We start from the raw sequence: 16087 nt of genomic DNA on the forward strand, positions 1-16087 counted from the left end.
TCAAGTATTATACATTGCATGTATTTTTGGACTTCTTCAGTGTATTGATCAGTTGTGCTGACTCTTTTTTTCCCTCTCTAAAGTACTATTTGTTTTATGGGATGACCCTTTGGGAAGTGGAACAGGAACTGTATATGGGATATTGCTATGATTCAAGAAACAAAATGTCAATAAAAACTTAAAAAGTTAAATATGAATGTTGCTCATCCTCCTCCAATGGTCAGACTTAGAAGTTATAGGGCATTTATGTTTGTAGTCAGCTTGGTAAGAGACATGATTTGATGAGATCAAGAAGACCTCTCAGTAGAATGTAAGCTCTCTGTGGGCATGGACATTTTAAAAATTTGTTTTGTCTATCTCCAGCAACTAGCATGATGCTTAGTAAATACTTATTGAATTTAATCGAAGGCAAGTCTTGCCTTATAACTTTTTGCCCCACCATCCTTTCCTCTTCTAAATTTTAAATATTCCTTTGTGTCAAATTGTTTCCTGTGAAAAATAAGATGTGTTATTAGTCATTTTCACTTTTAGTATAACTGAGCTTATTAGATTCTAAGTAAGATCAGGTAAATTATGAGAGCACATAATTTAAGTGGGTGAGAGTAGAAGCTTGAAATTGTGGGAGTACAAGGCTGTTAGATGTCCATGCTACCTCTGGGTGGTGCCATTGCATTGCATGAAGGGGCTCTCCCACAGCATCACATTATGAAAAAGGGCCTGAGCTTAATTCAAACTAATCCGCCTTCACCTTTTTTGGGAAAGCTTTCCCTGGAAGGTGAGGGCGAATTGTAACTCTCTTCAGTTAGGAATACCAGCTATACTGACAGCCTTTTGTCTTCATTTGTCAGTATCCCACAATCATCATCATTATTACAGGAAATCGAAAGCCATCCTTAATGACTGCATCAGCATCATCTAAACCAGACTGGAAAATACTGATTTAAGAGGTGGTGAGAAGAAGGGGACAGAAGATTCGCAGCAGGTACTGAAAAGACCTGAAACTTTAGCACTAGCAGCTTGGAAAGAATTCTTAAAAGGACTTTTCTATATTCAACAATTTTCTAACTTATTTTCCCCTTCTAAGCAAAATGTATTTTGATCTCAATTTGGCATGAATGAAAACATTGGAGTATGGTTTTCTTTGTTTTGAGAAATGTTGCTTTCCTTTCCCCTATCTACTTCCCCCCCCCCCAACCAACCCATTTCTTATCTTTCCAGGCTCCTGTGACTGAACAGATTGGCCAAACTAAAGATGAATTTTAGTATGTTTATTTCCCTCCCTATCTACTACTAATTGCCATCCCCAATGATCTGTGAATAAAGATAATTTTGTCTTCTCTCCCTCCCTCATATCTCCTTACCCTCTCTTCTCCCCCAAACCAAAAGCCTTGGTATAAAGAGGAAGATTCTAGGGTAGAATGGGGTTATAGGTGTTGAAGGAAGCAGAGTGATTTCAGGACAATGGGGAAGCTGGGTTCACTGTCCTAGGTGGGTCCTCCTATGGGTGGCTCTCAGGGGTTCTGAGGGCTTCCTTCATTTTCTTTCTCTTCAGTTTTGGTTTATGGGAAGGTTTCTTTATAGAGTCTGGAAAAAAAAAGGTGATAAAGAAGGTCTTGTCAACATAGAGTCCCACCCAGCCCACAGAGGTGTGTGAGGTATAAAGGAATTGCTGGTTATGATAACTTCCTTTTTCCAAAATGATTTGTTTTTGAAATTTAATTTTAATGGACAAAAATTTTTATACCCCACATTGAAAATTTAAAAATAAAACAAAAACCTTGTAATAAATAATGCATAGTCAAGCAAAACATAGACCTTCATTGTTCCATTGACATCACCTTTTGTGATCATTGGGAAATGAGATAGAAATTGGATCTTTGAAATCATTATTGGTCATTGATCAGACTAAGTCCATGTGCTTTTTATTATTGCCTTTCCCCTCCCCTTCAAAGTGATTCCATTGTATAGATGAGGAAACAAGTCAGAGAACTTGTGATCATGGTCACACATAAGATTACATGGCATAATAAAGACCGGAACTCAAAAGCCCCTTATTCCATGCTGTTCCCACCATGTCTTCTAATAGACCAACCAAACCTCATATAATCAGTTTTTTTTTTTTCATTTATTCCAGGGTACAAGTTCAAGAATAATTTCTAAATCCCATTTTCATATTTCAATAATCACAAGAAAGTACTGCTATCCAATGACAATTTTAACCAAGTATAAAGCAATATGATGAAATGGAAAGAGAACAAGAAGTTTTATTAAGAAACTTAAGTGATAAAGGCTATCTTTTCCTGCGTCCTAACTCTACCACTTGCCACCTATCCATATTCCTTGGACTCCATTTTAATATTTGTAAAATGAGTGTGGAGGAAAACATTCAAAATCCAAACATTTCCCTACAACTACATCACAGATATCTAGAAAACATACCAGAAAAAGTTCTAATTGTGAAATTAAGGGGGAAAAAAAAACCAATCTCATTTCCAGTTCAAGTTGGAATAAAAAATAGAAGTCTGTGAATATTGGCCACTGGATCTACCCAGAAATGAAAACATTGAACATTTCAGTACAAACAAGAGGTGGCAGCAGATCTGGCAAAGAGAGGCTTGATCCTATGCAAGGAGTACAGGTGCCAACTAGAAGAGTAATTGCAAGTAGGAGTGATGGTCTAGAGCAATGAGCAGTTGTAAACTGGTGTGTGTGTGTGTATCTAGAGAGAAATGTACATTTGTGTGTGTATATTGAAGAGCAAGAATAGAAATAAAAAATAGTTGTATAATTCTGATACTGTGGCCAGAGCATGAAGTACAAAGTCAAGAATTAAGGCTGATAAAATTAACAAAGAATAACAAAATCCTACTAAAAAAGTTTATGATAATAAGGATGCCCAAGACAAATCCAGAAAAAAGAGAATGAATTCAAAACATATCCAAGTAAAACCTTAAAGAAAGGTAGAACTGGAGAAATAAAAAACAAGGTAGAGTTTAGGCACAAGTTCAGCTAGAATTCTGAGAAGAGGTAGAGAGTTTGACTTTTAATCAAAAATTTATAAATGAAATAAAAGTTTTAGAGGAAACAATTGGAAAATAAGTGAATGCGTGTAGGGAAATTGCAAAAGATAAGAACTATGGGAGAAAGATAGAAATTAACAGCTTGGCATAAGAAACATAAGCAATAGATTCTTTGAAAAATCTGAATGTACCAAATAAAAATTAGTGAGTGGGACAAAGGAAAATTAACGTCAAAAGGCTGGGGAGAAAAAAGATATATCAAAAACAACTGACTTGCTACACTCCAAGGAAGTCAAAGAAAAATAAGTCCCATGTGGACAAAAAGGATTTTATAGCAGCTCTTTTTGTGGTAACAAATAATTGGATGTGTGAGAATGCTCATCAATAGGGGAATGGCTGAACAACTTATGGTATGTAAATGTGATAGAATACTATTTTGCAGTATGAAATGATGAAAGGAATGATTTCAGAAAAACTTGGTAAGACCTATGTAAACTGATGCAAAGTGAAATGAGCAGAATCAGGAGCGTAATTACATAGTAATAGTAATATTGCAACTGTAAAAGACTTGGTAATTCTGTTTAGCACAATGATCCACCACTATACTCCAAAGATATGTGTGATATAAAATGCTATTCACATTTCCAGGTAGGTAGAGAACCAATGTACTCAGAGTATAGATTGAAGTGTAAGTGTGTGTGTGTGATTTTTCTTGCTGTTTTTCATTTTTTGTTAATGCAGCAATATGTTTTGCATGACTGTATAATAGTATTTGCTCTCTTTTCAAAGGGCTTGAGAGGAGACAGAAAAAAAAGACAATATGGAATTGAAAATAAATTTAAATGAAAAATAACTGAACTGGAAAACAAATTAAGTAGAGGCCACTTAGGATTACTGGAAAGCCATGACCAAAAAACCAGTTTAGATATCATATTTTAAGAAATCTACCTGAATGTCTTGGAACCAGAGGGCATAATGAAAATTTAAAATTCCCTAAAATATTATAGCAAAAATTCAAACGACCTTGGTCAAAGAAAAATTACTGCAGACTATCAGAATTCAAGTACCCAGGAACTACAGTTGGGATTGCATAAGATTTAGCAACCATCACTATAAAGAAATGGAGAGCTTGGAATGCAGTGTTCAAGAAGGCAAAAGAGTTAGACTTTAAAACAAAAATAACTTACCCAGCAAAACTGAGTATAATCCTACAGGGGGAAAAATGAACCATTAAGGAAATAAGATATTTTCAAGCTCTCCTGATGAAAAGATCAGAGCTGCATAGGAACACTGAAATACAAACACAAGAGTCAAGAGAGACATATAAAGACAAAAGTGAACAATCTGTCACAAGGGAATAAACAGGGATAACCTTTTATATTCTAATATAAAACATGATACATCTGCTCCTCTATTATCAGGCATCATAGAGTCTAATGAGACATGACCTAAGAGTGGCTTTCTTCTTTTTTTAATGTTTTGATTATCTTAGAAGAAAGGAAAGAGGGAAAAGGAAAAACACTGTACGGGAAGAGAGGAACGATAGGGGAAATCTCAATTTATGTGGACAATTTGAAGATTATATAAACAAGGAGGAAGAGGCTGGGGAAGAGCATGACATTTGAACCTCACTTTAATCTGGATTAGTCAAAGCTAAATAATGTGGTTAGGTGTAGAAATATATTTTGCTCAAGAGGGACAGAAAAGTTAAAAGAGAACAGGAGAGTAAAAACTAACTTTGGAAGGTAGATCACAAAGATGAATTTAAAAAGAAAGAAAAAAAGATAAGAATCTGTTATTGGACTTTGGACATAAGAAAGAGAAAAAAGGCCAGAGAGCAAAGGCAGATTACATCAAACCTAGAGTGCTCTTGATGAGCACATTTCTCTTACCACCTTCTCTTTTACCAAAAGAGAACAGGAAACAGATCAACACAATGACTGACCACAATTTCAGAGGAGTCTTGATGAAATCTGCTACACACTTCCTGATAGGTAAAAGACTCAGTATGTGGATAGACATATTTTGAACATGACCAAGGTAGTGATGAAGTAGGAAAACCCGAGTTTAAATCTGATCTCAGGCCCTAGCTGTGTGACTTTGGACAAGCCACTGAAGTTTCCTCATTTATAAAATGGCAATAATAGCACTTTTCCCGAGAGTTCTTGTGAAAATAAAATAAGAGAATATTTTTAAGCACACAAACTTTAAGGTGCTATATAAATCCTAGTTACTATTATTACATAATTGTCACAAAAGCTTTATTTTTCAATGGGAGGATGTTGGAGGGATATTTTAAAAATATAATTTTTAAGAGCTGTACCTTGAATACAGTTAAAACTAGAAAGAAAACAGTCAACTAGGGAAGAAATCTTTGCAACATTTCTCTACTATAGGTCTCATTTCCAAGATATAAAAATGGTTCAAATATATTAAAATAAGAGCCATTTCCCAGTTGATAAGCTGTCCAAGGATGTAAGTTGTGTTCAAAGGAAAAAAATCTAAGCTATCAGGAACCATATGAAAAAAAAAGTTCCCAGTCATTAGAGAAGTGAAATTTCCCCCCCCCCCCCCCCAGGCTGGGGTTAAGTGACTTGCCCAGGGTCACGAGAAGTGAAAATTAAAACAACCACGAACTGCTCAGTTTGGGGCAAAGATGACCAAGAAAAATAACTAATAGGGGAATCAGGAAAACAGACAAAATAATGCACTCTAGTAGAGCTTTGAAATGAATCAACAATTCTGGATTGTAAGTTGGAATTTCTAAATTGTACATTCCTTTAAACATACATCTTTACTAAGACTATACTCCAGAACAATAAAAAAAAAAAAAAAAAAGAGGGAAAGTAACTACAATGACAGTGATGTGACTGAGCAAATGATTTTATATCCTATAGAATAGAGAATGGGGCCCATTTTCTAAAAGCTCTCCTTATAATTTAACATCTCCATAATTTTGTTTCTTTTAATGCTTAAGGTGATGTAAATGCTCAGTACATGCATACCACCCTGATTCCTCTTCTCTCCTCAACCCCCCAGCATTCCTGTTTGGCTCAGATTTGTGCTTACAGCAAAGCTGCCCTATAGGGTGAAATCCCAGTTGGGAGGGGAAAAGATTTATGTCAGCAGATCCAGTGGGATTTGGAATGAAAAAAAGTCTTTAAGGCCCTGTGCTCTCAACTCTTCAAAACAGCATGCTCTTTCTTAAATTCCCAAGCTATTCCCTAGCCAGAGGTTTTTAAGAATAGAAAGGACTGGCCTTTTCATCTCTTATGAAAAAGGAAGATGTAGTTTCAGGCTTCAGTCAAGATGACCTGAATTTGCGTCTTGACTTACACATTTATGTGACTCTGGCATAAGTCACTGACCCTGTTTCCTCATCTGCAAAATAGGGACAATAGAGTACCAACCTCTGAGAGTGCTTATTGGGAATCAAAGGAAATTATATATGTAAAGTTCTTAACATTAAAATATCATATGTCCATCTTATCCAGTCCTAAGTGGGGTAGAAGGGTTGCTATTATGTCCCCTACTTCCACTTTTTAGGGTAGATAGGTTTATTGGAGTAAGCCTAATTTTGTAATTCCACAACCTCATTTGTCCCTTTTTGAAGGGATCTTGGAAGTTGTTTAGGTCAACTTCCCACCTTTTTCAGGAGTCTCCTCTGCAGCATCCAGAATTCATTTGAACAGCCAGAGAGCCTGAACTCTGAGGCATCATTAGTTTTGTACCACAGGTAATCCCTTATTTCTTGGTTTTTTTTGTTTGTTTGTTTTTGGTCCCTGAGGAGAAAACATTTTTGATATTGCTCTCTGCCTAGATATATACTGCCCTGATTTTGAGCTAGCACTGGGGCTAGCAACTCTCCCAGAGAGTCCCCTTCTAGAGCCATGTTGACATTACCTCTCTTGACCTGGCCGCCATGTTTCTGCTCCCCAGAAAGGGAGGCTTCTGAGGCATGGACCTGCATTTTGTTGAGCTTTTCTTTTGTACAGCTGGAGTCTCGATGGAGGCCCCAGGCATTATAGAGCTTGGGCAGGCTGTTGCTTTGCTCGGTAGGGGGGGTGGCTGTCTCTGAGGTGTCCAAGGGCCGGAATGCCACCTGTAACATACAGGATGCCAGGGGGGTTCATGTCTCAGGGAAAGGAAAAGGGACCACCAAATGGTTATCTCTGACTCCACCCTCCAAGCATAACCAAAGTTGAGGAAAGTGCCCTAAAGCTGGTGTCAGACACTCTCTGGTCCTTTGTCTGAGCAGAATTGTGAGTTCTAATTCTCAACATGCCTTCTAGAGGAATCCTCCCTTCCAGTTTCATTTTTGCCCTTTTAAAATTATGGCTGAAGGCCAAAAGAAAAAAAAAAAAAGGAAGTCAATAAACCTTTTGAACTCTGACTACAGTCTGAGTCTTCCCACTTTTAGTTCTACTTTGTTTGGGGAGCTGGAGATGGGAAAGAGCTGGCTTTCCTAGCCAAACCTGTGATGTGTTCAATTGCATAGCAAAGTCCCAGTGCTCAGCCCACAGTGGGCTTGTTCCCTGGATGTCCCAAGGGAGAAGAAACAGGACAAGGGCATCCTGAACACTCATGTTCCTGCCAGAGATCTCTGGTTTCTCCTATATCCAGAGGTAAATCAATGAGAAGAATACTACTCCTCTATCTCCCTGGGGATTCTGTGGGACGGCAGAAGTGGGCTGGGGATGGGGAGGAAATGGTTACCAGGAATTTGGCATTCTGGTCACTCTTGCTGTACTTGTACAGTCGGCGCAGTAGTTTGGCATCCAGCTCTGAGAAGAGGGAGATGAAACGCCAGAGCATCCTTGGGAGAAGAGACAGGAAGACACCTGAGCACTGATAAAAGGAGGATCAAAGGGAAAGCAGTTTCTCTCATTGGGAAGTCAAAATGGCCTGGGATTGATTGCCTTATCCCAGATCACACAAATAAGGCTGAATTATTTGGGAGGTATTGGAGAATGGGTAAAAAGTGGGAGAAATGTCAGTTTAAGAATACCTTGGTTTGTTGAGCAAGTCAAGAGCTCCCCCCACCCTTTACTTTGAATAACTTAATGAGATGATGTTCTTTAAGATGTTAGATTTTAGGTTCCTTGGGGGCAGGGACAGTTTTTTTTCCTTTTTTTTTTTTTTTTTTTTCTTTTTTCTTTTTCTTTTCTTTTTGTGTTATATCCCCAGTACTTAGCACATTGTCTGGCACATAGTAGACACAATGTAGACCGATTCTTATAGGATGGGGTTCTGAGTTCAGGAGAGTATGTAGCACTCTGTGGTCTACAGATGTTAGACATGATCATGTTGGGAGCAGTGCTGCCCTAAATACGTACCTGTTATATTTCCCTTACCATTTCCCCCAGTCCTTGAAGGCTCCCCATTGATGAGGCTTCTCCCAAAGAGTAAAGGATGCTGATTGTGTTTTTCCTTGTTTTCTTCAAGACCCAGTTCATCCATCACCTTCTAGCTGAAGCTTTCCTGATTTTCCCAACTGTTAGTGCCTTCTCTCCCCAAACTACCTTAGTTTCATTTGTACCTACATATTTATATATGCATATGTTGTCACCCTATTAGCATGTAAGCTTATTGAGAGCAGGGACTATTCCCCTTTTGTACTTAGCAGAGTGCCTGGCACACAATAGGCATTTAATGAATGCTTATTGGTTGACTGGTTGGTTGAGTGAATGAAGTAGGGGTGGCCCAGACACCTACTTGATACAAATAGTGTCTCAATCTTTCTTTTCCTCTCTCCCTTTTTTCAGCCTCAAAATGATCCTAGGAAGGAGGGAACTCAGTGGTGGGACTTTTGGGAAGGGAGGTGCCATACTTCCTCCAATGCTTGATTTCCCAAGCTCGGCAATAATGCTGCAGGAAGGTATTGATGTGGTCCCCTAAAACCATCAGGCTCCTCTTCATGTATTTAAGTTTCTTCTTTTGGGGTAGGTCCCGGGGTAAGTGCAACTTTCGAAGAAACTTCTTTAGAGGTCTCAAGTATTCTTTACACTAAGAGGAGACAACAGGCATGGTTAGAAAAAGCCAGGGGCTTATTTTTCCTCTGGTCATGGGGCAGCCAGAACAAAGCAAAGGATCCCAGACAATTAGGGGGAATCTGCCTCTTATTCCGTGGTCCAGTCTTCCTCCTGTTCCTTCCCTTCCCCAGGTCCCAGTTCTCCATCTAGGGAGATGGGCTTTTGACCCTAGTGCTCTAAGGGAAGTGATGACTGATGTCTAATTGTGCATCCTCATGTCTCCAAGGGTCTTTGGCTCTGTGGATATACCCTGCAATTATAGCATCTACCCACACTTTCCAAATGATCAAAGAAATGAGACAAAGCTTTGCAAGTTCCTTACTCACAATTTTGAAGGTGTCCTGTCCCAGGCCCTCTGCGTGGCGGACAAGTGAATCTCCAGCTGGGATGGTGCTAGAGCTTCTCTCCAGACAGGGCGCCTCTGTCACCTGTAGGACACAGGCCTGGACTGGGGGTGGGATGGGGTGGAGGGCCTAGTCTCTGCTTTTAGTCAGGGCTTTTGAGCAGGGATTCACCCGTAGCCAACCTGACAATCTGGTCTGGGACACTATATACCCAAACTTGGACATGACCATTTCCCTTCCCCCTCCCCAGCCAATTCTCTCAAACCAATATTATCAGAGAGTGAACCATATTAAATACTCTTCTGACTCCACCCCTGTTCCCATACTAAGAACTTAAAAAATAGGGACACTAGGATATGGGTATCTAATAAGTAATAGATTAAGGCAAGTATGTCTTGCCTGACCCTAGATGAAATGTGCTTAAGATTTTCAGCAAAAAATAACATTAGCTAGCATACATGATTTAACAAGGCTAGTGAGACCCCTCCAGCTGCTTACAACTGCTGCTGGAGAACTGACTGTAGCCAGGTGACACAGTAGTTCAATTAGAAATTTTACCTGAAGCCAAATGTAAATAATTAAGTCCTTGTGATTGAAAGTCAGTCATTAAGCTATATCTAGATTATGTGCCAAGCACTGTGCTAACTGAGCACCGGGGATACAAAGAAAGGCTACAGCACCTCCTATCTTGGAACTCACAATTTAAAAAAGGAGACAATGTGCAAACAGTTGTCGAACAAGATATATACAGGATTAATTAGAAATAATCTCAAAGGGAAGGCACTAGCATTAGGGAAAGGCTTCCTGTAGAATGTAAGATTTTAGCTGAAAGTTGAAGGAAACCAGAAGAGTAGGCAGGAAGGGAGGTCATTATGGGCATGGGGGGGGGGCAATGAAAATGCCATGAGTGGGAGATGGACTATCTGATGCAAGAGGCAGCAAGGAGGCCACAGATCCAGGAAAAGAGTAAAATATAAGAAGATTGGTAAAGATTAGAAAGGATCAGGATATGAAGGGCATTAAAAGCCAGACAGATCATTTTATGTATGACACTAAAAATAATAAAGAGTTACTGGAGTTTTTTGAATAGGGAGGTGAAGGTCAGACATGTACTTTAAGAAAATCCATTAATTTGACTCTCTTCAACAATGAGATGATTCAGGCCAGTGCCAATGATCTTGTGATAAAGAGAGCCATCTACATCCAGAGAGAGGACTGTGGGCTCAGAGTGTGGATCACAACATAGCATTCTCACTCTTTTTGTTGTTGTTTGTTTGCATTTTATTTTCTTTCTCTTTTTTTTTCCTGTTTGATTTTTCTTGTGCAACAGGATATAATATATTTACATATATTTATATATTATAATAAATTAAATAATTATAATAAATATACTTGTGTAGCAAGTATAAATATATATGCATATATTGGATTTAACAATTATTTTAATATGTATAGCATATATTGGACTACTTGCCATCTAGGGGAAAGGGTGAAGGGAGGGGGAAAATTGAAATGCAAGGTTTTGCAATTTACAAACACAAGGTTGAAAAATTATCCATTCATATGTTTTGAAAATAAAAAGCTTTAGTGTATTTAAAAAAAAAAAAAAGGAAAAGAAAATCCATTAGTTTGCCGAGTGGAGGATGGACTGGAATGGGTAGGGAAACTAACCAGAAGGCTATTGAAAGTCCAGGTATGAAGTGATGACATGTCATAGCAGTGCAACAGGAAAGAAGAAGGCATATAGGAAGTATTACCAAGGCAGAGTTGACAAGACTTGACAATAGATTGGATGTGGGAGGAAAGTGACAGAATGCAAGGAATAATGGATGGTAAGGCAAGGTGACTGGGAGGATAGTACTGCTCTTTTTGATAATAGGAAAGATCATAACTAGGGACAGTTTTTCTTGGGGTGTGAGACAGGAGACAGGAGTCAGGGAGGAAGATAATAAGTTTAAGTTTTAGGTGTATTAGGTTAAGATGTCTATGGAGTATCCCAATTATTGGGGCAAGAGCTCACTATTTGATAAAAAAAAAGTTTTGGAAAAATTGGAAATCAGTCTGGAAGAAAAAAGGAATAGATCATTTTGTTTCATAAACCAAAGCAAGTTCCATTGGCTAAATGATTTAGATATAAAGGGTAATATCATAAACAAGTTAAAGGAGCATAAAAGAAAATTACCAAATTTATGGACAGAAGGAAAGTTAATGACAAAAGATAAAGAGGCTCACAGAAGGTAAAACGGAGAATTTTGATGACACAAAACTTAAAAATTCTTACAGAAATCAAATCAATGATAGGTAAAATTAATGATAGATAAAAATTTTTTTGGTAAAAACCAAATCATTGATAGGTAAAATTAGAAGCAGGAAATTAGGAAAAAATATTTTCAACCCTTTAAAAATAAAAGTCTCATTTCTAAGGCATAGAGGGAACTTATTCAAATTTATTAAAATAAGACCCATTCCACAACTGACAAATAGTCAAAGGACATGAATAGCAGTTTTCTGAGAAAGAAATTCGAACTATCAATAGCTATGTGAAAAGCATTCTAAATCAATTATTAGAAGAATACAATATAAAACAATACTGAGAGGTACCACTTCTTACTCATCAGTTTTACAAAGTTGAAAAAAAAGGAAAGTGTTAAATGCTAGAGATGCTAGGGCAACATTAGCACATTAATCGTGAAGCTCTGATCTATTTCAGAGAAATCAGTTTAGAATTATGCCTTAAAAGCTATTAAACTATGTGCATGCCCTTTGTCCCAACAACACCATTACTAGATTTATCTCTCATACAGACACAATAGGAAAAAGATTTACATGTGCAAAAAATTGTATAGCAATTCTTTTCGTGATGGCAAAGATTTGTAAACTGAAGGAATACTCAATACTTGTGGAATACCTCAACAATTTATGGTATATGAATATGATAAAATACTATTGTAATGAATTGTGATTATTTCAAAGAAACCCAAGACGACTCATTGACGCAAAATGAAGTGAGCAAAAGTATAAGAAAAGTTTATGAAATACCACTATTATATAGATAAGCAATTGAAAAAGACTTAAGAACACTAATCAATACAATGGCTAGCAATTACAAAGGATTCAAAATAAGACATACTTCCAGAGAGAGAAGTGGTGAACCCAGAATACAGATTGAAACTTATCTTTTAAAAAAATTTTTGAGCAAAACTAATGAGGGAATTTGTTTTGTTTAATGTCATATTTTAACATATTTTATTTTTCTTTCTCAATGAGTGAATAATGGGGAGATGGAAGAGAGAATTCAGAACTGAAATTAAAATAAAATTTAACTTACTAAACTATATCTATGAGACATTCAGTTCAAGATGTCAATAGACAGTTGGAGATTAAAGTCTGCTGGCTGGGAAAAATGATAGGGCTAGATGATAAGTAGATCTGAGAATTATCAGAAAGATGATAAATGAATGCACAGAATACATTAGATGAAAGAGTATGGAAGGAGAAGAGATCTTAAAGCAAGTTCTGGAGGATGCACACTCTGGAGGATCATAGGTATAATATGGACAAAGATCTAAGATCAAAGAGCAGTTAGAATGGAGAAAAATCAGAATAGACTGAACTGTCATGAAAACTTAGAGAGAATACAGAATCAAGATGAGGGTGATTGACAATATCAAAGACTGCAGAGAGCTTAAGAAGGTTGAGGATTGAGAAAAGGCTGTTAGATTTTGCAATTAAGAGATTATTTGGAGGGGGCAGCTAGGTGGGTGCAGTGGACAGAGCACCAACCTTGAATTCCTAGCTGTGTGACCCTGGGCAAGTCACTTAACCCCAGCCTCAGAAAATAAAATAATAATAATAATAATAAATAAATAAATAAATAAATAAAGGAGATTATTTGGAGAGAGCAGTTCCAGTTGGATGATAAAGTTGGAAACCAGACGAATTGATGAGAGAATGAGAGGAAAGAAGTAGACACACTGAATTATAGAGAGCCTTCTCAAAGAATTTTAACAGAAAAGAGATGTGGGACAATAACTACTGGGGATGAACAGATCAAATGAGGATTTTTTTTTAAGATTGGAGGAACTATGGACACATTTGTAGGGAAGTTAGCCAGTAGTCAGAAAGAGATTGAAGTGAGATAGTGGGAATTATGGAGGGGACAATCTACAGAAGATAGGGTTAAATAGAATCCCTTGTGTATGTAAAAGTTTGCTTTGGCATGTGAAATTGAAATGAAATAGCCAAAGGTATCTGGGTGATTTGAAATAAGAGATGAAAAAAATGGAGCTCAGTAAATGGCCTCAATTTTCTTCAGTAAAATATGAAAACCTTGTTTTCAGCTGAGAGAAGAGGAAAAGGGAGCCATGGGAAGTTTGAAAAAGGATGAAAAGGTTTTGAAAAAGCCTCTGTGGTGAGTGGGATAGTGAGTTAATTAGGGAGGTATAAAAGAATCATCTTGTCACAGCGGACCTCCAGGTGAGATTATGTAATAAATTTGAGTTAAAATAGCTTTATTCAATAGTACATCAGTAGAAACAGAGACAGTGACAATAGAAGTGATCCTAAGACTAGAAAGAAGAGGACAGTGTAGAATTGAACTGGCTCACCAATAGATTAGGATGAAAAAGGGGGAAAAAGATGGTGAATGTAGGAATGATGGTTTAGGAAAGAAATCAATAAATGAAGGATTAGAAATCACAATAAGGATCAAGAGCAGGTTCAGGGTTGCAAAACAGAGGGATAGTTAGAATGACTACAGATCGTGATCAGAATTAGAGAACCTAGAAAGAAGCAACAGACTCTGAAGTCTTTCTTAGTGGACTACTAATAGTGTTTCCCCTCTGTCAATTCACTTTTCACAAAACTTTTTGATCCGAAATACTTTGTTCCCACTGCTCAAAGCCCAATCAAAATTCTATTTCCTCCAAGCCTTTCCCAACAATCCCACAGTCTCTCCTTCCTCAGCCTCTGGACCACTCACTGAATTCCTTGACATTTAATTAGTCATGTGACATAATGTCTGGAAGGTTAGACTTGAAGCCAGGAAGACCTCAGTTCAAATCTTCCCTTTGATCAGCTTACTAGCTATATGATCAAAGGTAGGTGCTTCCCAAGTATCAGTTATTATTCAGTTCAACAGATGTTTCCTGAATACCTGCTGCATGCAAGGTATTATACTATCAAAGTACCTTGTCTTTCTATATGTCTGATCTTCCTTCTCTAGACTCTAATAGCCGGGATTCTGTCTCTTCATCATGCTAGCCTCTAGCCTAGTGCCTTGTATATTTTTTAAACCAGTTCTGTGATTTAATTGACTTTAAAAACTCTCATGATGAATCTATACCTATTTTTCAATTGACAATCTTAGAGAGTTGTCCAGGGTCCTAAGATATTAAGTGACTTGCTCAGGATCACATAACTAGTATGTATCAGAGGCTAGTCTTGAACCCAGGTCTTCCTGCCTCCCATCTGGTTCCCTAGCCATTATTCTATACTCTATACTCTATATACTAGCCTCTCACCCTGCCTTTAAGCTGGGCAAAATAAGGTCAAAGGTGCTGCTGAGTGACAAAAATGCTAGAGAATGAATGCTAGGAGTACATGAAGTAAAAGCCACACATAAGTGTCTTTCCCGGTAGATTCATTCAGCATGTAGAAAAGGATCTCTGAAAGCTGAGAGGCTATAGTAAGGACTCATAAATGAGGGATACATTAATTTGATTCATTTATACAAATTCGAGTTAGATATAAACAATTTTTCAGTATAATATATGAAAGATAATAATAACTCACGGTAACATAGATCTTTAAGCAAAGTACTTTGCATATATTGTCTCATTTGATCCTCACAACAATCCCAAGAGGTAGGTGCTATGATTAAACTCATTTTACAGATGAAGAATCTGAGCCTGAGAGAGAGATTAAGGGTCTGAGGGAGGATTTGAACCCAGGTGCTTCCTGATTCTAAGTCCAGTCATCCACTAAACCATGCTGCCTCACAAAGATGATGTAAATGCACTTGTAAATAAGCACATGAACCTTCAATTCTCTATTCCTCCCAATAGGGTAAGATGCCTTGGGCTAACTGTCTCAAATCAAACAGCAAGATGGGACCTCTAATTCAAAGCAAGGTCATTTTCTAGTTCTCTCATCACTTCCTTTCCTTCCTCTTGTCTTCCTCCCACTTCTTTCTTAAATCTTCTGCTAGCTCCTTGCCTCTTTGCAATATTCCCTCCCTTACTATCTCTCTGAGTCTTTATTGTCCTTTGCCCCCCAAATGTCACACTTTACCTTCTCTAGTGCCTTGTCCCCTTCGCCCCCTAGCCCATCAGAGGCCTCCATCTCAGCTGCTTGGCTAGTGGGCTCCTGAAAGGAGACACACACTTCCCCCCACCCCCGACTTCCGATCCTCCTCTATGACCTGAGCCCCACCTGGAGTGTGGAGGATGACTCCAGAACTCATAGGGAAACCATAGCAACTGCCAAAACAGAGCACCCTCTTCACAACCCCTAAGGATGTCCAGATCTTAATGTCATCTGTAAGGGCACACAGCTGTGTACAGCCCAAGGAGAACAGTACTTCATACGTATGTAGTCTCTTGTCCCAGGACTTCCTAGGAGTCCAAGTTAGCTCAGGAGGAGGCAGATGTCCCCAGCCGTACATACCTACATACATGCGGATATATCTTCA

At 38.0% G+C, this 16087-nt stretch overlaps 1 protein-coding gene across 2 annotated transcripts; it reads right to left on the minus strand.

Moving 5' to 3' along the window:
- Positions 1-1253: 1253 nt before the first annotated feature.
- On the minus strand, positions 1254-15809 carry CHCT1 (CHD1 helical C-terminal domain containing 1). 2 transcript variants are annotated; one of them, XM_074261999.1, is made up of 6 exons: positions 15688-15809; positions 9379-9480; positions 8851-9026; positions 7737-7836; positions 6924-7122; positions 1254-1584 (listed from the first exon to the last, which is right to left on the minus strand). In XM_074261999.1, exons 1-6 carry the CDS (start codon positions 15736-15738, stop codon positions 1499-1501), a joined length of 714 nt encoding a protein of 237 aa, XP_074118100.1. In that variant the 5' UTR covers positions 15739-15809; the 3' UTR covers positions 1254-1498. The 2 variants fall into 2 exon arrangements, with proteins under 2 accessions (XP_074118100.1, XP_074118099.1); XM_074261998.1 differs by having other exon boundaries at positions 9379-9495; positions 15688-15784.
- Positions 15810-16087: the final 278 nt, after the last annotated feature.

This window comes from Sminthopsis crassicaudata, chromosome 4 (assembly GCF_048593235.1).
Source record: "Sminthopsis crassicaudata isolate SCR6 chromosome 4, ASM4859323v1, whole genome shotgun sequence".
NCBI lineage: Eukaryota > Metazoa > Chordata > Mammalia > Dasyuromorphia > Dasyuridae > Sminthopsis > Sminthopsis crassicaudata.